At 64.7% G+C, this 24,317-nt stretch overlaps 2 protein-coding genes across 4 annotated transcripts; one reads left to right on the top strand and one right to left on the bottom strand.

Moving 5' to 3' along the window:
• The first annotated feature begins 384 nt into the window (after window positions 1-384).
• Window positions 385-10,539, top strand: C28H2orf42 (chromosome 28 C2orf42 homolog). 3 transcript variants are annotated; one of them, XM_074928455.1, is made up of 10 exons: window positions 426-480; window positions 2,226-2,255; window positions 2,460-3,066; window positions 3,797-3,907; window positions 4,277-4,381; window positions 5,833-5,937; window positions 7,365-7,472; window positions 8,950-9,050; window positions 9,142-9,304; window positions 10,198-10,539. In XM_074928455.1, the coding sequence occupies exons 2-10, from the start codon at window positions 2,238-2,240 to the stop codon at window positions 10,404-10,406; spliced, it is 1,527 nt and encodes a 508-aa protein (XP_074784556.1). In that variant the 5' UTR covers window positions 426-480; window positions 2,226-2,237; the 3' UTR covers window positions 10,407-10,539. The 3 variants fall into 3 exon arrangements, with proteins under 3 accessions (XP_074784555.1, XP_074784554.1, XP_074784556.1); XM_074928454.1 differs by having other exon boundaries at window positions 385-480; window positions 2,226-3,066; window positions 9,175-9,304; XM_074928453.1 differs by having other exon boundaries at window positions 385-480; window positions 2,226-3,066.
• A 1,243-nt stretch (window positions 10,540-11,782) lies between these two features.
• NPC1L1 (NPC1 like intracellular cholesterol transporter 1) lies at window positions 11,783-23,614 on the bottom strand. Its single transcript, XM_074928349.1, has 19 exons — window positions 23,561-23,614; window positions 20,988-22,696; window positions 20,274-20,374; window positions 20,012-20,184; window positions 19,797-19,925; window positions 19,506-19,688; window positions 19,136-19,250; window positions 18,399-18,526; window positions 17,336-17,473; window positions 16,759-16,848; window positions 16,018-16,208; window positions 15,800-15,927; window positions 14,888-15,008; window positions 14,714-14,769; window positions 14,470-14,620; window positions 13,617-13,848; window positions 12,388-12,501; window positions 12,122-12,284; window positions 11,783-12,027 (listed from the first exon to the last, which is right to left on the bottom strand). Exons 1-19 carry the CDS (start codon window positions 23,612-23,614, stop codon window positions 11,858-11,860), a joined length of 4,146 nt encoding a protein of 1,381 aa, XP_074784450.1. The 3' UTR covers window positions 11,783-11,857.
• Between the last annotated feature and the right edge of the window lie 703 nt (window positions 23,615-24,317).

Genomic DNA, 24,317 nt, shown 5'->3' with positions numbered 1-24,317 from the left:
GGCCAAAACCGACTTTTTTTTTTTCTATCGTACCTCTTTAACCAGCCTTCAGAAAAAAATGTTTTTTTAAAAATTAAAAAAAAAAAAAAAGGAGGGGGGAGAGGAAAAATAGAAACAAACCCGAACCTTGGTGTGTGGTCGCTTCTTATTTGTGTCCCCGGGGCTGGTTCTCGCCCTCAGCCAGCAGAGGGGAGCGGTCGCTCGGGGAATTGAGCCTAAAAAAGGGTCGAAATCGGGTCAATTCTGGCTGGAAACGCCCGCGCGGGGAACCCTGGGAGGTGTAGTCCGCGGAGCCGCCGCGGTGCGCATGCGCACCGCGGCGGCTCCGCGGACTACACCTCCCAGGGTTCCCCGCGGCACGTCACGTGTTATTGGCGGACCAATGACAAAGAGCGGGGCGGACGCCATGACGGAGGCGGGGCATTGAGTACCCTCGCGGCGGTCCGGGCAGGAGCGGGGGGCGCGCGCGCCGCCGCCCAGGTAAGGCGGGAAATGGGGTGAGGCGAAGAAGGGGGGGTGGCCGCGCTCGCGGGACAGGAAGTGACATCACGGGGGCCGGCGCGCGTTGGAGATTGAGGAAGGGGAGGGGGGGGGGGGAGGCCATGGCGGGGACCCCCGCCCCCTCCTTTGCGTCGTCGAGATGTGACGTCACGACGACGCTACGTCAGTGACGTCATCGACGTCAGCGCCGCGCTCTGGGCGAGGCGCTGTGGTTGAGGCTTCCAGCGTGACGGGGAGGAGGCCCCGGGCCTGTTCCCTCAGGCAAACCGGGGCCTGGTCGTGAGGTGACCGGGGCTGAGGGGATCGGTCCCGCTCCGGCTGCCCGGTCCCACCCGGCTGTTCACGGTGGTTGTGCTGGTCCCCTGGGACAGGGAGGGGGTTGCTGGTCTTTGTGCTCCGCGGCCTCTCCGGCCCTTCCTTGCAGCCGGGGGACCGACACAGGAGCCCCCAGTTTGCTCTGGGCTCTGGCGCCGAGCCCCAGTTCCCTGAGCTGGGCCCGGTCCTTTGCAGTTGGCCAGGAGCTCGCACGTCCCGGTGCCAGCGGCCTTTATCTCGTGTCAGTAACCAAGCGCCTGGGGCTGGTGTCAGTCACCACAGGAGCACTGGGAGCTGCTTTTCGTCATCCCACACGTCCTGTCGCATCCGCTTTAAGGTGCCGATGTCTCCCAGAGACGTTGCGGCTCCGGCAGTGACAATAAACATCCATTTTGCCTCTGCCCGCTGTCTCCGTCTCTTCCCCTGCTGCCCTCGCTGGGCGCGAAGACCGGCTTGAGGCCTTGGCTGAGTGTGGCTCATCACACCGTGCCTGGTTTTGCCCCAAAAAGAGGGTTTCGGCCATGGAGGGGAGCATGAGTTGAAGGCAGGGGTGAGTGGAGGGCTCTCACAGGGGCAAGGGGTTCTGGGCAGCCTTCCCAGCCCATCGCACGTCCTGATGTGATGGGGACAGGGAGCTGCGCGAGTCTGGGCAGGGGAAAATGCGTTGGGCAGGGGAGAAATGATTGAAGCTCCATTGCTGGCAGCTCCTCCAAGTGCTGAGAGTCACTGTCTTGCTCCTCGGCTGCCAGCCTGGTGCAAAAAACCTGATGTGGGTCAATCAAGAGGGAATCGCCATGCTTCTGTCCTGTTCACGCAGGACGTTTTCTCCCCATCATCGCTGCCTTGGACAGTGGTTTGTACTCTGGTGTCACTCAGAGCAGCTCTGGCGCGCTCAGCAAGTGCCCAGGGGCTCTGGGAGTCCCCCTGCAGTGGTGGGCCAGCCACCCAGCTTTATCTACATCCCACATCCTTTATTTAATTTTATTTACCCCCACAAGCTGAACTTGTGGCTTTGGCCACACCAAAAGCTCTCTTTTTTTGACTTGCTCTTGCATGGCCAAGACTGGGGAATAGCAGGGGGTGAGCGCCAGGGTGGAGGTGACAGGGTCCGGTGCTTCCAGGGGTGGAACTTTATCGCTCCACGAGGAGAGACACCCCTCTGTGGTGTGTCGTGTCACACCGGGGTGTCACTTCAGGCCTCGGTTACAGCGGTGGGTCTGCAGCAGGGTGGCACAGTGACCGTCAGGGACCCCTGCCCATCCTGCCAGAAGCAGACAGCCAGTCGCTTCCCCTCTCTCTTTTTTTTCCCCTCCATTTTCTTCCATTTTTTTTTCCTCTGTCCCTCCCATCCTGTCCGCCTCCCTGCAGGCTGTTAACTCACCCCCCTGCCCTGATCTCTGCCCTTTCAGGTTCGCCAGAGGATGGAGCCGGCGGCATCGGTGAGGACCAAAGTCCCCTCCTTCCTGTCTGACCTGGGGAAGGCCACGCTCCGGGGCATCCGGAAATGTCCCCGCTGCGGCACTTACAATGGCACCCGCGGCCTGAGCTGCAAGAACAAGAACTGCGGGACCGTTTTCCGTTACGGCACACGCAAGCAGCCCAGCGTCGACGCCGTCAAGCTCATCACTGGCTCCGATTTACAGGTTTATTCGGTGCGGCAGAGGGACCGGGGACCGGATTACCGGTGTTTTGTGGAGCTGGGGGTTTCAGAGACAGCCATCCAGACGGTGGACGGGACCATCATCACGCAGCTCAGCTCCGGCCGCTGCTACGTGCCGTCGTGTCTGAAAGCAGCCACGCAAGGTGTGGTGGAGAACCAGTGCCAGCACGTCAAACTGGCCCTGAACTGCCAAACCGAGGCCACCCCGCTCACCCTGAAAAGCTCGGTGCTCAACTCCATGCAGGCTTCACCCGAAACCAAACAAACCATATGGCAGCTGGCGACTGAGCCCACGGGGCCGCTGGTGCAGCGGATCACCAAGAACGTCTTGGTGGTGAAGTGCAAGGCCAGCCAGAAGCACAGCCTAGGCTACCTGCACGCCTCCTTCGCCCAGAAAATGAGCGCCAAGACGCTGGCGGACCACAGGTTCTCCTGCTCCTGCCAGGCTCTGAAGCCTGGCAAGGGTGGCCCGGCCGAGGAGGAGGCGATGCCGCCGCGCTGCATTCATTTCTTTGCCTGCATCTGCGCCTTCGCCAGCGACGAGAGCCTGGCGCAGGAGTTCGCTGACTTCCTCACCTACGACTCCGGCGGTAGGTGGAGCGGGGAGCAACGCACAGAGGATTTTGGGGGGTTTCAAGGGGCTGTATCGGGCTGATGCCTCCCGCTCCCCTTCCTCCTGCTCGTGCCTTGGCAGCTGCCTGGCTTTGCCTGGGCTGCCGTTAGACCTGCTCCCCATGGGTGCTTCATTAGCTGAGGGTTTATTTCCTGCCCCCACCTCCCTGCAAGCAGAGAGGCTTTGTGGGGGGGTGATTCCTCCAGTCTCCCAGCATGTGGGAGCAGAGCTGGGGGGCACCCTGTGCTTCCCCGGGAGCTGGTGGAGGGGCTTTGCTGCGATGGGTGCTCAGGCGACCCCGTTTCCTCTTCCCTTGGGGCTGGAGCAGCGCTGGGGGACGCCCAGATCTCTCTGAACCCCCCTCCTGCAGCAGCAGCTGCGGGTTCAGTCCCCTGGAAGGGGGTTGTGCACCCCGATAGGTGCACCCAGATAATCCCACTCTGTCTTTAGGCACCCTAAGGTGAAAATCCACCCTGAGGAGAGCGACCTGGGTGATGTGAGTGAAATAAAATCACCACTTGCTTCAAAGAAGCGTGTCTGCAGGGCCGGGAGGGCTTTGGGGTTTCTCTGAGGATGTTTGGGGCGTGCTGGGAGGTCTTGGGGGTGCAAGTGCTGGCATGGGGAGGGGGACACAGGACCTTTATGTCCCCACAGCACTGCTGCATGTGGCTGAGATACTTTTAAGGACAGAGTCTCATTTTTCTTAGGTCTGAAAGGGATCGTGGTCCCGCAGTTGGTTGGCAGCCCCGAAACCACGGTGCAGGCTGGGGAGGCGGCTGCTGCCAAGCCCAAGAAGAGGAAAAAGGACGTGACGCCCGGTGAGCGTCTGCTGGAGGCTCTGTGGGATGGGGGGGACGTGGGCTGAAGCCGCACGCCGTGGCACGGCCGCAGGAGGGGCAGCCCCGCCGTGACCTGCCGGACTCGCAGCCGGCTGTGGGCTGTGTCCAGTGCCGGTGGGAGCTTTGGGAGCAGCTCTGGGTGTTGAGCCCACTCCTGCCCCGAGTTCAAGGGAGTCTTCAAGTGATTGTTAGTGGTGTAAAGGTGGCAAGAGCTGTGGTGACAGCGCACCCTAAGGAGAGAGGTGACTTCTCCAGCCCACCCACCCTGCCCACAGCAGGGATGCCCTCAAGGGGTGCCTGTGGACCCCCGGGGCTTGTGCACTGACTCTCTCTTAAACAATCCCTCAGGGACACAGGCCACCAGCCCTCTCCTGGCTCAGGACCCAGCTCACAGCAACCCCAGGAGAAGCAGCCTGAAGAAGCCGGCCGTCGCTTCCTCGCTGAAAAGACAAGGTAAGCCTCGGTCACACGTCTCACTGGGAGCGCTCGGGGACCGGGCGGACGCCCACAGCCCTTCGATTCGTGCCACCATAATCCCTGCAGAGGGGTCAGCCGAGCCCTCTCTGTCCATCTTGTTCTAGGAGGCCAAAATTGTTCTCAGGCACCTTCGTGTTGCTGGCAGCTGTGTGTGTCTCGCGGAGCTCAGGGTGCTGGTGTAGCTTTGGCTCACCGTAAACGTGGTTTGTTAGAGAAGGACGATGCTGGTGTCCTCTCGGGGTGGCTCTTTGGTGGGTTTCTGGGTGCAGAAAGGTTACAAAGGTTGTCCTGTGGCGGTGCCAGTGCTTTTGTGAGTGAGCAGACTTTATATTAATGTCTCCTGACACAACTAAGTGCTCTCCTGGGTAAAATGGATAGGCGAAGCAGTTCAGGCAACGCTGCGGCAGTTTCTGTTGCTTTTTTTTGCCACTGCTAGCGTTTCCAGTGTCTGTTTGGAGAGGAGTGGCTGGAGAGCTGCCAACCAGAGAGAGACCTGGGGGGGTTGATTGACAGCCGTCTGAACAGGAGCCAGCAGTGTGCCCAGGGGGCCAAGAAGGCCAATGGCATCCTGGCTTGTACCAGCCCTGGCGTGGCCAGCAGGGACAGGGAAGGGATCTGAGCCCTGGGCTCGGCACTGGTGAGGCCGCCCCTCGATTCCTGGGTTCAGTTTTGGGCCCCTCACCCCAAAAGGCCATTGAATGACTCGAGCGTGGCCAGAGAAGGGCAACGGAGCTGGGGCAGGGTCTGGAGCACAGGTCTGCTGGGGAGCGGCTGGGGGAACTGGGGGGGTTCAGTCTGGAGAAGAGGAGGCTGAGGGGAGACCTCCTGGCCCTCTGCAACTCCCTGCCAGGAGGGGGCAGAGAGGGGGGATGAGTCTCTGGAGCCAAGGCCCCAGCGCCAGGCCCCGAGGGAATGGCCTCAAGCTGCCCAGGGCAGGGTCAGGCTGGCTCTGAGGAAGGATTTCTGTGCAGAAGGGGCTGTTGGGCGTTGGAATGGGCTGCCCAGGGCAGGGGGGAGTCCGCGGGATCCCTGGGGGGGTTGAAGAGTCGGGCTGAGCCAGCGCTGAGGGATCTGGGGGAGTTGGGAACGGTCAGGGTGAGGGTCATGGTTGGGCTGGAGGAGCTGCAAGGGCTTTTCCAACCCCGATGATTCTGGGATTCTGTTCATGTCAAGCTGATGGAAAAACAGGTAGGTTTGCTGTCCTGCTGCCTTCCTGAGCTCTGCTTAACACAGGGAGTTGTGTCTGTGCTGCTGGGGAAACTCGTGCAGGTGAAATGGGGAATACTGGGCTGGAGCTGACTGCAGAGGAGCTGTGCCTGTGGGGCAGCTGGTGTGCCTCGGTCTTAGTTATTTCTCCTACCCCTCGAGCTTGGCACTTCACTTGTGTGCCCCTGCAGATTCTGATTTCCCTTCCCTTTCTCCTGCAGGCTGTACCCAGCTGCTGGACGAGTCGCAGGTGACCCTCTCCTTCCAGGACTGGCTGGCCAGTGTCACCGAACGCATCCATCAAACCATGCATTACCAGTTTGAGGGTAAGGCCTTGGGGGCCACGTCGGGGATGCCGCTGGGCACAGCTCCATGCCACGCTGCTCCACTCGCTGCCCTTTCTCTGTCGTTAAGCTCCTGGCAGCATTAAATAACTGTCAGCTCAAAGGGAGGCGAGCGCTTCACTTGGAGCAAATGTTATTTTGCCCTGGGAGGTTTCTATCAGCTTTTGATTTGTTTCCTGAACATGGACTTAACGGTTATCAGCAGCCTGCTGCTGGTGTTTATCCTGGGGAAGGGAGAAATGCCCTCAGAGGTTGTTGATGCTCAAATTTGAACTGCCTGAGGCTGTGTGGAGGAGGTGAGGTTAAATAAGGTGACACTTAGCGGCGTGAGGTCTTGGAAATTATAATCCACTTTTCCTCACATGACTTGGCTGTCCTTGTCCCCGCCACGTGCCCTGAAGGCAGGGCTCAGCCGTGCACGTGGCTCCTGGCAGTGGCTTGTGGCTGTAATACCTGGGCAGGGGGCTACTGGCCTCAGTGAGCTGCGTGGGGATTGTGGGGGCAGCAGGGCACGTCTCTGGCCCATCCTCCAGGTCTGTAAAAATCCTTATTGGGGAGGTACTGCATAAGTCTGGCTGCTGGGAGAGCTGTTCCTGCCTGGCAGGTGCTGCAGAGGGACCCAAAAAAAATGCCTGAAGGGGAGCAGCTCTTTCCAAGCAATGTAAGAGCACTGTGCGTTTGTCACATTAGACAAACACGTGTCCTGGTGTCCAGCAGCAGGCCCTGAGGTGTCATTACAGGCAGGGGCCGTGCCAGTGTGCTGGCCTTGGGCGGTCACAGTCCATGATGCTGTTTTTGGTTGGACTCCAGGATCTTAAGGCTCTTTTCCAACCTAAATGGTTCTGTGGTTCTTAAAAAAGTTACGTTGTCACCCCCCAGCCCCCCTTCAGCAGCATCACCCACTTTAGCAAACAGTGACTGAAAGCCCTGAGGGGCTGAGCCCCGTTTCTGCGCTCCCCAGGACAAGCACGGGAAGGGGTCCAGCACCGGGGGCCGCAGAGGCCGTGAGGGACTGGGGCACACACAGAGCCTGTGGGGAGTCACTGCCCAGAAGGACAAGAGAAAATCTCAAGTTGGAAGGATCATCAGGTCCATCTCCCCACTCCTCACTAGACTGGCCGTGATCTGGTGGGAGGGCGTGAAGCCCCCAGGGCCAGGCTCTGTCAGCAGCGCCCTCAGGCAGGCCGAGAGACAAAGGACACAAAATGAAGCGCCAGAATTCAAGAAAATATGTCAGCCTGATGCTGGCAGTGCTCTTCCAGCCGGCTGCTGGAGGCCCCGCTTGCAGAGATACTCAAAACTTGAGCAGGATGGGGGTGTGCTTGAACAACGCAGCACCTGGCACCCGCTTCCCGCCCAGTGCCGCCTCTCCCCTGCCCCCACCCCATGTCTTCTTCCTGCCCACACAGGCAAGCCCGAGCCGCTGGTGTTCCACATCCCCCAGGCTTTCTTCGACGCGCTGCAGCAGAGGATCTCCAGCGGGAGCACAAAGAAGAGGCTGCCCAACTCCACTACGGGTAAGACAGGAGCACACTTGGCGCTGCTTTTGGAGGAGAAACCCAGCAGCAGCAAGAGGAAAAAGATTCCTCGCTTCCCTGTGGTTTCCAGCAGCTTTTCCCCTCCCTGTAGCTGTGGAAGGCCAATGGCATCCTGGCTTGTACCAGCCCTGGTGTGGCCAGCAGGGACAGGGAAGGGATCTGAGCCCTGTGCTCGGCACTGGGGAGGCCGCCCCTCGATTCCTGGGTTCAGTTTTGGGCCCCTCACCCGAAAAGGCCATTGAATGACTCGAGCGTGGCCAGAGAAGGGCAACGGAGCTGGGGCAGGGTCTGGAGCACAGGTCTGCTGGGGAGCGGCTGGGGGAACTGGGGGGGTTCAGTCTGGAGAAGAGGAGGCTGAGGGGAGACCTCCTGGCCCTCTGCAACTCCCTGCCAGGAGGGGGCAGAGAGGGGGGATGAGTCTCTGGAGCCAAGGCCCCAGCGCCAGGCCCCGAGGGAATGGCCTCAAGCTGCCCAGGGCAGGGTCAGGCTGGCTCTGAGGAAGGATTTCTGTGCAGAAGGGGCTGTTGGGCGTTGGAATGGGCTGCCCAGGGCAGGGGGGAGTCCCCGGGATCCCTGGGGGGGTTGAAGAGTCGGGCTGAGCCAGTGCTGAGGGATCTGGGGGAGTTGGGAACGGTCAGGGTGAGGGTCATGGTTGGGCTGGAGGAGCTGCAAGGGCTTTTCCAACTCCGAGGATTCAGGGATTCTGTGAAGAGACCCCCACGGCAGAGGACAGGAGGTCAGTGGGATGCGCAGCCTCTGCCATGGAGGGTGTTGCTGTGAGTTCCCGCCTAAGCCTAGCCTAAGCCCAGCCTATCTCCAGCCTCTGTGCCAGACCATGGGCACCAGCTCTCAGCATTTAGCTGTGCACAAGAACAGCACAAGCCTGGGCTGCAGGAATAAACCCAGCACCAGCAAGGCTCAAAGCTGAGACTTAGTTCCCTGCATCACCTCCCCCCAGCCCTGACCAAGCTCTGCCTCTGAGCCCAGGGGACTGCACAGTCCTGGGCCCCGCATGTGTCCTGGCTGCTTTACACCCCTTTCTAAATGAACGTGGAGCATAAAGCCACGCTTAAGCACATGCTCAGGGCTCTCTGAAGTTAAGCGCATCCTGGCAGCGCTGCAGAGTCTCCGCTGCAGTGAGGCCTCGGGCCCACCAGCACCAGCTCCGTTCGTGCCCCTCTCTACCCTCAGTGTGAGCAGAGACAGAGCCCCTCCCGAGCCCGGTGCTAGTTAGGATTCACTTTATTAGCAACTCTGGCTTCACAGAGCCCTGGAGAAGAGCCCACAGGCAAGGACAAAGCCCAAAACACAGGAGCTGCACCCAGACAGGGCAGATTTGGCCTCGACTCTCAATCTGGCTTGTGACTAAGAGAAAGGGGGACGACAAGAGGAAGAAAAAGCACAGAGTGAACCTTATCCCCCCCCCGCTCACTGCTCTTTCTTTCCCTCCCCGCAGCTTTTGTCCGCAAGGACGCTCTTCCCCTGGGCACTTTCTCCAAGTACACGTGGCACATCACCAACGTCCTGCAGGTCAAGCAGATCTTCGATACGCCCGAGGTAAGGGGGGGAGGCAGCAACCCCCCCGGCCCCGCCGCTGCCCCTTACCCCCAGCCCCTTACCCGGGTGCTCCCCCCGTGCTTGCCGGCAGCTGCCACTGGAGATCACACGCAGCTTCATCCAGAACCGGGACGGGACCTACGAGCTCTTCAGGTGCCCCAAGGTGGAGGTGGAGAGCATCGCCGAGGCCTACGGCCACCTGGAGAAGCAGCCGGCCATCCGGCCACTGGAGCTCAAGACCTTCCTCAAAGTGGGTAAGTTCCCCCTGGGGGGAACAACCCTCCCCACCCCTGGGCAGCCCCAGCTTCTGCTGCCTTGGCTTGGGAGTTCCCGGGACTAAACTGGGCTTTGTGGGGGGGGGACCAGACGACTCCCCGCCCGGTATGGGAGCAGCAGCCCCTGCCCAAAACCTGGGGCGAAACGCCTGCATGAGCTGCAGAGCATGGGGGGGCCCAGGGCTTTACTCCGACCCCCCCTCTCTCTACAGTTCTTCTAAGCCTTGCCTGGGACTGGGGGAGGGCCCCCCCAACCCTGAGAAGTCAGTCCCCAGGAGCAAGGGACTCTCCCCAATGCTAAGAGGGTCCCTGTTAAGAAGGACACCCCCCACCCATGTTCCTACCCACACTGAGGGGGTCTCAGGCATAAGTGCCCCCCCTCAGACAGCCCCTAAATTCCAAAGGGGACCCCCCTGCACCCCCAGGGAGGGCCCTTCCTAGAGGAGGTGTCCCCCCACCCCTGGACACAGCCCACCCTCCTGCTCCCCCCCCAGAAAATCTCAAACACCTGAGATCTTCCTGCCGCCATTTCTAGCCCCCACCCAGACCAAAATAAAGCAAAATACAACACCACCACCCCCCCTAAAAATCTCACCTCCAGGGCTCCAGCAAAAACCAAACCACCCACCATCAAACACACAAAAATTGCACAGCACCCCCTCCCAAACCTCAGCCACGGGGGGGCCCTGCACTGCTCCCCCCTTTGGGGACAAGTGGGAGGCTCCACGTTGGACCCCCCCCAAACCCCCAGGGGACCCCAACCCACACACCTCAGCCTGGCACTGAAAAGGTGGGGTGGGGGGCACACAAGCAGATCGGGGTGCTTAAGGGCACGTTGGGGGGCCTGGGCCCCCTCTTTCCCCCCCCCCCAGGAAACACGTCCCCCACCCAGAAGGAGCCCACCCCCTTCATCATCGAGTGGATCCCCAACATCCTCCCCCAGTCCCGCATCGGGGAGCTGCGCATCAAGTTCCAGTACGGCCACCACGGGGGCCCCCAGCCCGGCCCGGGCCACCGGCCCCCCGCCGCCATGGAGCCGGCGCTGGAGCTGCCCCCCCTCACCACCATCGCCTTCCCCTGAGCCCCCCCTCATTGCGGGGGACTTGGGGGGGGGTGAGGGGAGAAGGCCCAGCCCCAGGACTGGCCTGCAGAGACTCCGGCAGCAGGAGCACCCCCAAAATAAAACTCCCACTCACGGGGTGCCTTGAGCCTCCCTGCACCCGGTACGGGGAGTAGGGGGAGGCGGGAAGTGGGGGGACACCCGGGGAACCCCCCCAGGAGGCTGGGAGCAGTGGTCCCAGTACCCATATTACCCTGTTTCCCCAGTACCCCCCAGTGTTCCCAGTCCCCCCGGTAAACCCCATCACCCCCCAGTTTCCCCAGCACCCCCGTTCCTCCCCGCGGCCTCCAGCCGCCAGGGGGCGCCGCCGCCTCCCCGCCGCCCCGGGCCAAGATGGCGGCGCCCGCGGCTGCCCGGGCGCTGCGGGTGAGGGACGGGACGGGGGGAGCGGGGCGGGACGGGGACACCGGGCGGGGGGGACAGCGGGTGTGGGGGCACCGGGGGCTCCAGGCGGGGGGGCTGAGGGTGTGGGCGTGGGGGGCTCTGGGGACACTGGGTGTGGGGGACACTGGGTACAGGGGACACTGGGGACACTGGGGATGGGGGCATTGGGTATGGAGGACACTGGGTGTGGGGGACACTGGGGACACTGGGGATGGGGGACATGGGGGACACTGGGTGTGGGGGACAGTGGATATAGAGGACACTGGGTACAGGGGACACGGGGGCACTGGGTGTGGGGGACACAAGGGACGCCGGGTATAGGGGACACCAGGGATGGGGGACAGAGGGTGTGGGGGACACCAGGGATGGGGTCACCGGTTGCAGGAGGTTACAGGGACACCACGGGGGTGCCCAGGCATGGGGCGCCTTGGGGACACCGGCCGGTGGGGACACGGGACCAGGCAGGGCCAGCCCCCCCCAGCTGCCCCTCACCCCTGTCCCCACCCCGGGCGGTGCCCCTCACCCGCCCTGTCCCCACAGCACCCTTGTCCCCCTGATGTCCTTGTCACCCCAGTGCCCTCTGCCCTGTCCCCGTGATGTCCCAAGTGCCCCACATGGCCGTGTCCCCCTCATGTCCCTGTCCCCACAGTGCCAATGGGCCTCATCCCCACAATGCCTGTGTCCCCCCCCCGTCCCTGTGCCCCTCATGTCCCTGTCACCCCAGTGCCCTCTGCCCTGTCCCCGCGATGTCCCTGTCACTGAGGCGCCCATTGGCCTGTCCCCACGTTCCCCTCGTGCCCCATCGCAGCGACACCCCCACACCCCACATGTCCCTGTCCCCGCAGCACCCAGTCCCTTGTGTCCCCCCATCCCCTCACACCCCACACGTCCCCACCCTCACGGTGTCCCCACACAGACACACCCCCCCCATCCCAGTTAAACCCAGTCCTGAGTTTGAGAAAACCAGTTTAAATATGACAGCAGTAGAAAAAGCAGCAGTGGGAGGGGGCGGTGAGGGGCAGGGGGGCTCAGCCCTGCCTGGGCGCCTTGCCCTTGCCCTTGTCCTTGTCCTTGTCCTTGCCCTTGTCCTTGCTCTTGCCCTTGTCCTTGCCCTTGTCCTTGTCCTCGAAGCAGGGGTTGCCGATGACCAGTCCCGCCCCCGCCGCCATGTTCTTTGCCGACACCCGGGGGCCGGGTCCTGTGGGGACAGAAAGGGACAGTGCCAGGGGAAGGGTCACCCTCCCTGGGAGGGGACGCTGGGGACAAGGCACCGTCCCCAGGGGGGGTCTTACCCACGTAGCTGAGGAGGACGGGGAGGAAGATGAGGCCGTGGGCCAACCCCACCAGGGTGATGATGAGGTTGAGGCGGAAGAAGAAGATCTGGATGAGCCGGGCCTTGGCGAAGGCCAACACCACGATGCCGGGCAGGTTGGTCATGGCCACCCCGGCCACCACCTGCGCCAGGACGGGGTCAGGGACGGGCGGGTCACCCCGTCCCTCCTGTCCGCGGGGAGGGGAGGGTCCCCGCGCGGCGGCCAGCCCCCCGTCCCCGTCCCACCTTGCTGCCCATGTTGACGGTGGCCTCGGCGGCTCGTGCCACCCGCCCGGGCTGGGTGCTGTGGGCGAAGGCGCAGGTGACATGGGACACAAACTCCACCGAGATGCCCACGGCCTGCGGGGACATGCTGTCATCCAGGGGCACCCATGGGTGCTCCTCTGGGCTGGCACGGCAGGGTGCCCGCGGCTGGGGGGGGCCATCCTGTGCTTGTGCACCCTGCCTGCCCCCTGTCCCTCTGCCAGGTCCTTCGGCCATCTCCTGGGCCACCTCATGTCCCTCTGCCACCCTCTGTGTCCCAAGCCCCGGTGGCCACCCACATGTCCCTATCCCCGCACTGTCCTGCCAGCCCACATGTCCCTGTCCCCTGTGCCACCCTGCACACCCCAGGCTGCTCCGTTCCCGTGTCACCCCGTGTGTCCCATGTCCTTCTGCCACCTCCTGTACCCCCAAAGCCACGCCGTGTGCCCCAAATCCCTGTGCCACCCCATGTCACTGTGTCACCCCATGTGTCCCATGTCCCCGTGCCCACTCACATGTCCCTGTCCCCACACCACCCTGCCACCTCACAAGTCTCTGTTCCCTGTGCCACCCTCCACAGCTCAGGCTGCTCTGTCCCCATGTCACCCTGCGTGTCCCATGTCCTTCTACCACCTCCTGCACCCCCAAAGCCACCCCACATGCCACCCCCTGTGCCCCAAATCACCGTGCTACTCTGTGTGCCCCGTGTCCCGGTGCCACCCCGTGTGTCCCAGGTCCTTCTGCCACCTCCTGTACCCCCAAAGCCACCCCCTGTGCCCCAAATCCCTGTGCTACCCCAAGTGCCCCATGTGCCTGTGCCACCCTGTGTCCCAGGTCCTTGTGCCCCCTTACAAGCCTCCATGCCCACCAGCTTGTCCCCATGCCCATGCCACCCTACATGTCCCTGTCCCCTCTGCCACCCTGCACACCCAGGCTACTCCAATCCCCATTGTCACCCTGCGTGTCCTCTGTCCTTCTGCCACCTCCTGCACCCCCAAAGCCACCCCACATGCAACCCCCTGTGCCCCAAATCCTTGTGCCACCCCTGTGCCCCATGTCCCTGTGCCACCCTGCAAGTCCCAAGTCCTGCCACCTCCTGCACCCCCAAAGCCACCCCACATGCCCCAGGTCTTCGTGCCACCCCGTGTGCCCCAGGTCCTCGTGCCACCCCACATGCCCCAGGTCCTCGTGCCACCCCACGTGCCCCGCACCGCAACGAGGTTGATGAGGGCCACAGCGTTGTAGGGGATGTCCCAGAGGGCCATGGCGCCCACGGTGTCCACCAGGATCATGGCGATGGTGACGAGGGTGGCGGCGCTGGAGCGCAGGTCCATGCCCAGCAGCAGGAAGGACACGCCGAACGTGGGCACCAGGCACAGCGCCAGCGTGATGATGCCCTCGGCCACCACCGTCAGGTACTGCTCGTAGTAGACGTAGGTCACCCTGCCAGGGAGCGTCACCACCACGCTGGCACCCCAGCACCGGCCCCGGGCACCCCTGAACGGGCACCCAACTGAGCCCATACTGGGGCACCCACTTCTGACCCTCTAACTGGGCACTGGGGCACCCGCAGCACCCTGTGCTGGGCGCCCTCACCTGGGCACCACGCTGACCTGGTAGTGGGGCACGGTGGCACCCATAGCACCCTGGGCTGGGCACCCACTTTGACCCCCGACCAGAGCATCCACAGCACCCTGGGCTGGAGACCCACTTCTAACCCCTAGCACCCACTTCTGACTCATAACAAGGGCACTGGGGCACCCACAGCACCCCGGGCTGGGCACCCTGACCTGGGCACCCACTTTTAACCCCTAGCACCCACTTCTGACCCTCTAGCCGGGCACAGGGGCATCCACAGCACCCCGGGCTGGGCACCCTGACCTGGGCACCCTCTTTGACCCCTGACCAAGCACCACAGCACCCATAGCACCCCGAGCTGGGCACCCTGACTTGGCACCAACACTGGCCCCTAAAATCAGGGCACCCACTTCTGACCCTTAACAGGGCACCGGGGCACCCCCAGCACCCCACGCCGAGCACCCCAACCCACAGGTGGGTGCTTACGTGTAGGGGAAGACTTGGAAATCGGGGTGGGTGCCGGGCACCTGGCGCAGGGTGGTGGTGATCTCCTCGGCCAGGGCGCGGGCAGCCCGCAGCGCCGCCGTGTACTCCTGCGAGGTGCGCAGCGGGCGCTGGTACGCCATGAAACGGGAGGCTGCCGGAGATGGCGGGGCGAGGGGGGTGGGGAAAGGGGGGTCAGGCGGGCACCCTAGGGTGCCCCCCACACCCCACCCTACCCTGCACTCACCCAGGATGGTGCCGTTGGCGTCCATGCTCAGCGCCGTGTCGTAGGCGCCCAAACCGCTGCGGGGAGGGGGCAAGAGGTGAGGGAGGCACCCGGGGCCGTGGGGAGGGGGCACCCAAAGCATGGGTGGGTGCCCACTTGTACCTGCGTCACCTACCCCCCCCCCGCTCCACCTACCCCTTGGCGCACTGCAGGGTGGGGCGGTCGTGGAGGAACCAGGGCAGGAACCGCTCAAATTCCTCCACCGTCGGGCGCCGCGTGGTGTTCAGGCACCGACCCCCCAGGCAGCTGAGGTCATCTGAGGGCACGGCCACGCTCAGCACCCCGCGGGCACCCAACGGGCACCGCGGTGGGCACCCAGTTGACCCCCATGAGGGACACCACAGCAAGCACCCAGTGGATACCGTAGCAGCAACCATGGCACCCCAGTAGGCACCCAATGGCATTCAGTGGGTGCTACGGTGGGCATCCAATGGGCAACCAGTTGGCATCGTGGGAATTCCCAGTGGGAATATAACAGGCACCCAGTGGCACTCAGTGGGATCCCAACGGTCTCCCAATGGGACCCATGGTGGGCACCCAACGGGCACCACGATGGGCATCCAACATACAGCCAATGGCCTCCACAGTGGGGACCTTACACGTACCCATCGGCCACTGTAGTGGGCACCCAGTGTACACCCAGTGAGCACCATGATCGTCACCAGTGGCCACCGTGGCGTACACCTCATGTGCCCCCAACAGCCATCATGGCAGGCACCTAATGTACACCCTGTGGGCGCCATGATGGAAGCCCAACATACACTCAATGGCCACCATGGTGTAGACCTCATGTGCCCCCAGTGGCCACCATGGTGGGCACCCAGTGAACATCCAGTGGGCAACATGAGGGGCAACCAACGTACGCTCAGTGGCCACCACAGTGTAGACCTCACATGCCCCCAGCGGCCACCATGGTGGTCACTGAACACACACCCAACGGGCACGATGACAGCCACCCAACGTACACTCAACAGCCACCATGGTGTAGCCCTCACGTGCCCCCGGCGGCCACCACAGTGGCCCCCCAGCACCCCAGTGCCCACTCACTGCTGGTGGAGGGACAGAACTCCCCGGTGAGGTTGCCGAACTGGTGGATGCGGCAGCAGCGGCTGGTGGGGTTGAGCCAATCGAGGAAATCATCCACCCAGGAGGTGGCGGGGATGGCGAGGTAGGACCTGAGCAGAGGCAGGGCTGGCAGGAAGCTGGCAGGACGCTGCCTGCACCCCTCCCTCCCCACCCAGTGCCCCCCCCCACACCCCACTCACACGTTGGGGAAGCGCGTGGCGTACTGGATGGTGTGGGTGAGGGAGTTGGTGGCGCAGCCGGCACTGGAGCAAATCCCGTTGGTGCCATTGGGGGAGGAGAAGTTGTAGCCCCCCGTGGTGACGAAGTAGGTGGGGACCCCCACTGCCAGGTACCGGTTCAGGGCGGCAAAATACTGCAGCATGTAGGAGTCCTGGGGGGCACCCACCCCCTGTCAGCCAGGGCACCCTGATGGCCGTGACCCCCCCCCAGCGCATCACGCCCCGTACGGGCCCATCAGCTCCACGGTGGCCGTGCTGTGCCTGTATGGGGCCACGCCACCCCCGTGCTGGCCCTATAGAGGGCTACGCTGGCCCCACAGGGGCCATATCCCCCCTTGTGTCCCCACATGGGGCCACCGCACCCCTGTGCTGGCCCTATACATGGCTATACTGTCCCTGTGGGGGCCATATCACCCCTGTGCGTCTCCACACAGGGCCATGCCACCCTGTAAGGTGCCACACTGTCCCTGCACAGGGCCGTACTGTCCCCGTGTGTCCCTGTGTGGGGCCATACCGCCCCTGTGCACCCCCATACGGGGCCACGCTGTCCTCAGGCCTCCCTACAGGGGCCAGACCCCCCCCGTGCGTCCCCATACAGGGTCACACTGTCCCCACGGGTCCCCACCGCCGGGCACCCTCCTGTCCCCAGGTGCCCCGTCACCCCCACGGGTGGGGGTTCCCCCCACCCGGCGCCAGCCCCACCTCGGGCATGGAGAGCTCCTGGTCCAGCCCCACGGACACCTGCAGCGTGAGGTAGATCCCGGCACAGGCCAGGAAGAGGAAGAGCAGCACCTGCCAGCAGCACCTGCGTGAGGGTGAGGCCACACACCCCCACACCCCCCCAGGACCCCCCCCAACCCCTTCGCAACACTTCTACGTCCCCCAAACTTCCTGGATCCCTTCAGAAGCCCCCAGCGCCCCATGGCCACCCCCATGTCCTGTCTCCCCAAGCCCACCATGTTCCTCCCCCACCTCCCAGACACACACCCCCCCCCACCCCCCCCAGGAACTTTGACACCCCCGTGCCCTCCCCCCCCCAACCCAGCCCTCAAAGACACCCCCTCCAACCCCCATGTCCCCCCAGACACCCCCCACACCCTCCCCAACCCCCCCAGAAACCTGATAACCTCATGGTAACCCCATACCCCTCAAAGACCCCCCCCACCCCCATGTCCCCCCTTCACCTCCCAGGACCCCCTAGATCCACCCCACCCCCCACAATACCCAGACACTTCCAACACCCCCAGTGCCCCCCCGTTCCCCCCCAGCCCCCCCTCACCACGGCGGGCCGCGCCAGGCGGTGCAGCAGCAGGGGGGTGTAGTAGCGGCGCAGCAGCGGGCGCAGCAGCCGGGCCCCCGGCCCCGCGGGCCCCCCCTTGCCCGTCCCGCAGCAGCAGCAGAGGTCGAAGCGGGCGGCCTGCGGGCAGCGCCGGGCTGGCACGGGGCCTGGCACAGCCCCCCCGCCCCACCCACCCCGGGCACACCAGTGTCCTTGGGCACCCCGTGCCAACCCCAAACACCCCATGTCCATCCGGGGCACCCTCAAAGGGCTTTGGACACCCCACACCCACCCTGGGCATCCTCCTGATGTCCACCCCAGGTTCTTATTGGCACCCCGTGCCCACCCCGGGGACCCTAGTGTCACCCCATGCCAGCCCCTGACACCCTCATTCCCACAGGCGATCCCCCATACCCATCCTGGGTGTCCTTATTCCCACGGGCACCCTGTGCCCACTCATGGCACCTGTGAGCACCAGGGGCACCCCATGACCACTGTGGGACCCCCTGGGCACCCCATACCTGCCCCGGGGACCCCATGCCCACCCTGGGGACCCTAAAGTTCTTGGGCACCCCATGTCCACCCTGGGGACCTTAATGTCCATGGGCACCCCCAAACCACCCCCAGACACCCTCATACCCATGGACACCCCACACCCACCCCGGACACCCCATGACACCACCCTGTGCCCACCCTGTGCCCCCTTAAACCCATGAGGACCCCACACCCAACCTGAGCACCCTCATGCCCAAGGACACCCTGTGCCCACCCTGGGGACTATGAATGTCTATGGGCACCCCAAGCCAGCCCCAGACACCCTCATACCCATGGGGACCCCACACCCACCCTGAGCACCCCATGCCCCCACCCTGTGCCCATCCTGAGCACCCTCAAACTCATGGGCACCCCACACCCACCTTGGGCACCGCCATGCCCATTATGGGACCCCTGAGCACCCTCCCACCCCGGGTCCCCCAGTGCCCACCCTGTGCCCACCCTCCCACACATGGGCACCCCGTAACCCCCCCCCAGGCACCCCGTGTGTCCCCCCCCGTCCCCCCACCTCCTGCCGCCGGGCATCGAGTGCCACCAGGGCGACGAACCCCGACATCTGGAGGAGGAAGTCGAAGGCGATGGCCAGGGCAGCCGTGAGGGCGAAGGTGCGGACGGCGGGCATGGAGGAGAGGGCGCCTGCGGGCACCCGGCGTCAGCGCCCCCGGCACCGTCCCCGTGACCCTGTGCCCCCCCTGTCCCCCACGTGCCCCCCATGACCCTTGTGCTCTCCCCATGTGCCTCGTATTCCCCATGTCCCTGTGCCCACCATGTCCCTGTGCCCCCATGTCATCTGCACCCCTTTGCCCCGTCCCCCATGTCCCTGTGCCCATGTCCACCCTGTGCCCCCCGTCCCCCATGTCTGTGTCCCCCATGTCGCCCATGTCCCTGTGCCCTCCCTGTACCCACCTTGTGCCCTTTGTGTCCCTGTGCCCACCTTGTGCCCCCTGTTGTCCCCTTGTTCCTGTGCCCATGTCCCCCATGTCCTTATGCCCACACCCTGCCCTGTGTTGCCCTCATGTCCCCGTGCCTTCCCTGTGACCCCTGTGCCCACCTTGTGCCCCATGTCCCTGTGCCCCCCATGTCACCTGTGTCCCTTTGTCCCCTGCCCATGTCCCCCTGTGCCTGCCATGTCCCCCTGTGCCCCTTGTGTCCCTGTTGCCCCCGTGCCCGCCCTGTGCCTCCCATGTCCCCTGTGTCCCTGTGTCCCCCGTGTCCCCACATGCCCCGCCCTGTGCCCCCGCTCACCCAGGAGGAAGCAGATGACCTCGGAGAGGCTGCAGAGCAACATGCTGGGCGCCACCTGTGCCAGCACCCGCCCGATGTGCTGCTCCCGCGTCTCGCCCGGCTCCCGCTGCGACTGCTGCTGGCGGGGGTGGTGAGGAGGCGGGGGGATACCCACCATGGGTGCCCCCACCCCTGGGAACCCCACACAGGCACCCACCGCCCAGCCTGGGGGTGCTGCCGTGTGCACAGAGGAGGCCCACGGGTCCCCTGTGGCACTGCACCCCGCGGGGATGCCCCCACCCAAAGGTGCTCACCTGTCCCCACAGGGACCCCCCATGCCCACAAGTATCCCCGTGCCCCCCACCAGGCGCTTCCCCTTGTACCCACTGACCTGGTACTCCTGCACGAAGATGAAGATGTTGTCTGCTCCCACAGCCAGGACGAGGAAGGGCACAACCTCGAGGATGATGAGGGACGAAGGCAACCCGAGCAGCGCCAGGAGCCCCATGGAGGCGAAGACGGCGCCCAGCACCACGGCGATGCCCCCCAGCGCCAGCGTCACCTTTGAGTCCACCTGCAAGGGGGCGAGTTGGGGTGGGGGAGGCCACCCATTCAGCACCCAACGGGGCACCCTAGGGTGCTGCCACCACCCTGACCCCCCACCCACCCACCCAGCGTGTACCAGGACGCGGCGCCAGGCCGTGTACTCGCCCAGCGCCAGGGCGATGTAGGCGAAGACCACGAGGTAGCTGATGGCGAAGACGGGGATGTCCTCCCCCGTGGTGCGGTTGATCTCGTCCTCCAGTGAGCGCTGCCGCAAAGGAGACGGCGTGAGGGGGTGCCGGGCACCCCAGGGGGCTCCCCGCCCCGCCCCAACCCGGCCAGCGGGTGCTTCACCTCAGCCATGAAGGCGACGGAGAGGTTGGGGCCGTGGGTGCGCTGGAAGTCGCCCACCACCTCGAGGAAGCGGCGCTCCCAGCTCAGCACCCACTCGTGGCGGGGGTCATCGCGGGGGAAGTTGTTGAGGGAGTAGGTGAGGATCAGCGCCTCCGCCTCCGTGTACTCCGAGCCTGCGGGGACAGCGGGTGACATCCGGGTGACCTCCCCGTCACCGTGTGTCCCCCACCCCGTGCCCGTCCCGGCGATGCCCAGCGCTCACCCGGGTAGCCCCCGAAGGCGATGTAGGGGAAGACGGGGCCGCCGTACTCGGCCATGCAGCTCAGCTCCAGCGTCGTGATGTCCTTGAAGGAGAGCGGGGAGCTGGTGGGGACACGGCGCCGGGTGAGCGGGGGCTGCGCCCGCCCCGAACCCCGCTGCGGGGCTTGGCACCGCGCCACGGCCGGCGCGCGGCACCCCGGGGGCACACCGAGCCACGGGAGCAGCCCCCCACGGGCAACCTGCCCATGGCGGCAGCGCCCTGACCCCAAAACCCAGCACCCCACGGGCACTCTGCCATGCTCAGCACCCCACGGGCACATGGGAATCACCCTGACCCCAAAACCCAGACCCCTAGGCACCGTGCCATGCTCAGCACCCCACGGGCATCACTCTGACGCCACAGCACCCCACGGTCACTGTGCCATGACCAGCACCTCACAGGCATCACCCTGACCCCACAGCACCCCACGGGCATCACCCTGACCCCACAGCACACCGTGGGCACTGTGCCGTGCTCAGCACCCCACAGGCATCACCCTGACCCCACAGGCCCCGTGCTACACTGGGTGTCCCACAGGTATCACCCCAACCCCACAACCTATCACCCCACACACACACCAGGCCATGCCCATCACCCTGTGGGCATCACCCCCAGACACAGCCCAGCACCCCACACCCATTTCCCCCCTCCCCACCCCTCGGGTGAGGCACCCACTTGACGCAGTAGATGAGATGGTCGTGCCAGTCGACGGTGCCCGTCTCCTTGCCGTTGGTCTGGGTGGCCGTCATGGCCAGGCGGGTGCTGTTATTCTGGAAGTACTGGGTGACACTGTTGACACAACAGTCACCCAGCCCGGGCTCCGTAGGGTTGAGGGGGGCGTAGCAGACGTCACTCAGTGTCACCTCCTTGCCCGCCACCGGTGCCCAGGCCGTGGTGGCCGCCAGCTGCTCCTGCAGCTCCAGCAGCGCCTGCAGCACGTCCTCCGACAGCACCCCGCTGAAATTCTTGGCACCCAACACCACCGATTTGTAACCGGAGCTGGGCCGGCCCGGCGCCGTCACAATCACCTGGTTGGTGCGGAGGAAAGGACCGAAGTGTTGGTCGTAAAAAGCTTTTTCTTGCCGGGCACGACTGCCTGGTGCTGACCACAGCTCCACCGGATCGGTGGTGAGACGTAGGGTAACCAAACCGGCTGATAAACCGCCCGCCAGCACCGCCGCCACCACCAGCACCACCACAGGGTGCCCGGCCACCAGCGTGCCCCACCGGCGGAAAACCCTGGCCAGGGAGCGGTGGCTGGCGTCGCTCAGACGTGCCGAGCAGCTGGTGGCACGCGCCGGCACCGGCTGCGGCGTGGGGTCCCCCTTGGAGCGCCGGCACCGGCACAGCAAGGCCGTGATGAAGATAAGGGCGAGGAGGCCGAAGAGCAGCCCGCAGAGGACTAAGGCACCGTCGGCGTTGCCCAGACGGAAGGGGGGAGGCGGGTCGGAGGGGGCGACGACTGGCGGGCAGGATTCGGCGCAGTCCTGGCAGGAGCACGGCTGCTCCTGGGCGCTGAGCGCCTGGCTGCAGCGCCAGGCCTGCCTGTGCAGCGGCACGATGGCGTCGCCGGGCTGCGTGCCATTGGGCACCAGCTGGAAATCGATCTGCAGCGGCGCCAAACCGTTGTTTTTATCCCCTTGGAAATCCAACCAACGCTGGGTGGTGCAGAGTTTGGCGCCGTAACGCCCGCACATGGTGTCAATGGCGTAACCGCCCGTAGCCGGTAACCGGACACCCCGGCAAGAAGTGAAAGAGGCGTCGGCAAAATCCTGCCCGTAAAAACATTGGTACTCGACGACGGCGAGCTGGGGCCTCCCCAACACCGTGGTGCGGTTGACGATGCGGGTGACGTTGGTGAAGAGGCTCTGGTCGGGGCTGCAGATGTTGTTGCAGTGAAGGTTGGCGAAATTCCTGGCGCACGATGGGCAGCGGGAGAGGACGGTGCCGGAAAGTGCCACGCTGAGCCGGAGGGCGATGAGTTGTGCCAAGTTGCAGCAAACCAGCGTCTTTTCGCCGTCGCCCCGCACCAGCTCGGGGCAGACAGCACGGAGCTGGTTCAGCACCGGGGTTGTGGCCACTCGCGCCGGCGTGTTGGAGAGACATGGCACTTTGGCGGGCACCAGCGAGACATTCACCTCCGGGTTGCGGCCGCATTCGCCGTAGAAGGCGCAATAACCGGCGCGGTGGATGGGGGTCAGTGTCGGCGCAGCCTGCGGCAGCGGGGAGGGATCACAGAATCCTCTGGGTTGGAAAAGCCCCTGAAGCTCCTCCAGCCCAACCACGACCCTCCCCCTGACCGTTCCCAACTCCCCCAGATCCCTCAGCGCTGGCTCAGCCCGACTCTTCAACCCCCCCAGGGATCCCGGGGACTCCCCCCTGCCCTGGGCAGCCCATTCCAACGCCCAACAGCCCCTTCTGCACAGAAATCCTTCCTCAGAGCCAGCCTGACCCTGCCCTGGGCAGCTTGAGGCCATTCCCTCGGGGCCTGGCGCTGGGGCCTTGGCTCCAGAGACTCATCCCCCCTCTCTGCCCCCTCCTGGCAGGGAGTTGCAGAGGGCCAGGAGGTCTCCCCTCAGCCTCCTCTTCTCCAGACTGAACCCCCCCAGTTCCCCCAGCCGCTCCCCAGCAGACCTGTGCTCCAGACCCTGCCCCAGCTCCGTTGCCCTTCTCTGGCCACGCTCGAGTCATTCAATGGCCTTTTGGGGTGAGGGGCCCAAAACTGAACCCCCTCAGTGAGGGGCGGCCTCCCCAGTGCCGAGCACAGGGCTCAGATCCCTTCCCTGTCCCTGCTGGCCACGCCAGTGCTGACACAAGCCAGGATGCCGTTGCCCTCCTTGGCCCCCTGGGCACACTCTGGCTCATTCTCACCCCCCAGTCCCTCTCTGACCGGCAGCTCTCCAGCCACTCCTCCCCAGGCCTGTAGCCCTGCTAGGGGTTGTTGTGGCCCAAGGGCAGCCCCCGGCATTTGCCCTCAGTGAAACCCCCAGTGGGTCTCAGCCCATGGCTCCAGCCTGCCCAGATCTCTCCGCAGAGCCTCCCCACCCTTGAGACATCAACACTCCCACCCAACTGGGTGTCATCTGCCACAGCCCCCAGCCCCTCCAAACGGGCACCGCGCCGCTGGCATGCCCCTGCCGCCTCTGCCACCCCCGACCTCACCCCGACGGGCACTGCCGTGGCGTTACCACCACGGCCCGGCCGCTGGCACCGCTCCGCCTCAGCCCTGCCAACCCCCAGGCACCTACCAGCACCAGGAGGGTGCTGAGCACCGCGCCGCCCAGCGCAACGGAGCCCGGCATCTTGGACAAAAGGATGCTGCCGGCTTCACCTGGGCCCTATAAGACCCTGGTAGCCCCGGGGCGGTCGCCTGCCACCCGTGAGGCCTCCTGGCCTGACAGCCCCGAAGCCAATCAGCCCTCGCCGGAGCTGTAAAGCCCTTGTGATCATTAACCGCGATCGATAGCGGACGCGTCCGCGCCAGGGAGCGTCAGGGTGCCCCCCCGGTGCGAGGAGGGGGCACCCCGCTTTCCCGGCAGAGCCTTGTTTTGAGGTGAAAAAAAAAGGGGTAGTTTTGGAGTTGGGCCCAACTGAGGACACCCTGTGGGGTCGGGTGGGGGGGTTGTAGCAGGGGGAAGGAAGCGGAGAGGCCATGCCAGCTGTGGGAAATTCATCCCGCCGGCCTGGCACCGGGGACACGGGCTCCTTGGCGGTGCCAGGCCACCGGGAACGAGGAGAAGGGGAGAGAAACCGGCTGCCTCCCCCATGCCACGCAGGCAGGAAAATCTCCAACATCGTTACTGAAGGCGTTATGGAAGCAGGGCTGCCATGCCCACAGGCAGGTGCCGGTGCCAGTGCCAGAGCCCTCTGCCCCAGTGCCAGGAAGGGTTCAGGGCCAGTGGGCAGCCTTGGACGAGCAGTGGCCCCCGATAAAGACACCGTAACCCCGATAAAGACGCCGTCGCCCCGATAAAGACGCTTCGGCAAACGATTACGGGCACCCCG

The sequence above is a fragment of the Athene noctua genome, chromosome 28, assembly GCF_965140245.1.
Source record: "Athene noctua chromosome 28, bAthNoc1.hap1.1, whole genome shotgun sequence".
NCBI classification, from domain to species: domain Eukaryota; kingdom Metazoa; phylum Chordata; class Aves; order Strigiformes; family Strigidae; genus Athene; species Athene noctua.
This window is presented reverse-complemented; position numbering and strand designations above follow the sequence as displayed.

Excerpts from the sequence above, each read along its gene's own strand:
- NPC1L1 (XM_074928349.1), bottom strand. The coding sequence starts at position 23,614 with ATGCCGGGCTCCGTTGCGCTGGGCGGCGCGGTGCTCAGCACCCTCCTG. Across the intron at positions 17,474-18,398 it reads TCGATGCCCGGCGGCAGGAG|GCCGCCCGCTTCGACCTCTG; the intron begins GTGGGGGGACGG and ends CGCTGCCCGCAG. Across the intron at positions 13,849-14,469 it reads TTCCAAGTCTTCCCCTACAC|GGTGACCTACGTCTACTACG; the intron begins GTAAGCACCCAC and ends GCTCCCTGGCAG.
- C28H2orf42 (XM_074928453.1), top strand. The coding sequence starts at position 2,238 with ATGGAGCCGGCGGCATCGGTGAGGACCAAAGTCCCCTCCTTCCTGTCT. Across the intron at positions 3,908-4,276 it reads GAAAAAGGACGTGACGCCCG|GGACACAGGCCACCAGCCCT; the intron begins GTGAGCGTCTGC and ends ACAATCCCTCAG. Across the intron at positions 9,305-10,197 it reads CAAGACCTTCCTCAAAGTGG|GAAACACGTCCCCCACCCAG; the intron begins GTAAGTTCCCCC and ends CCCCCCCCCCAG.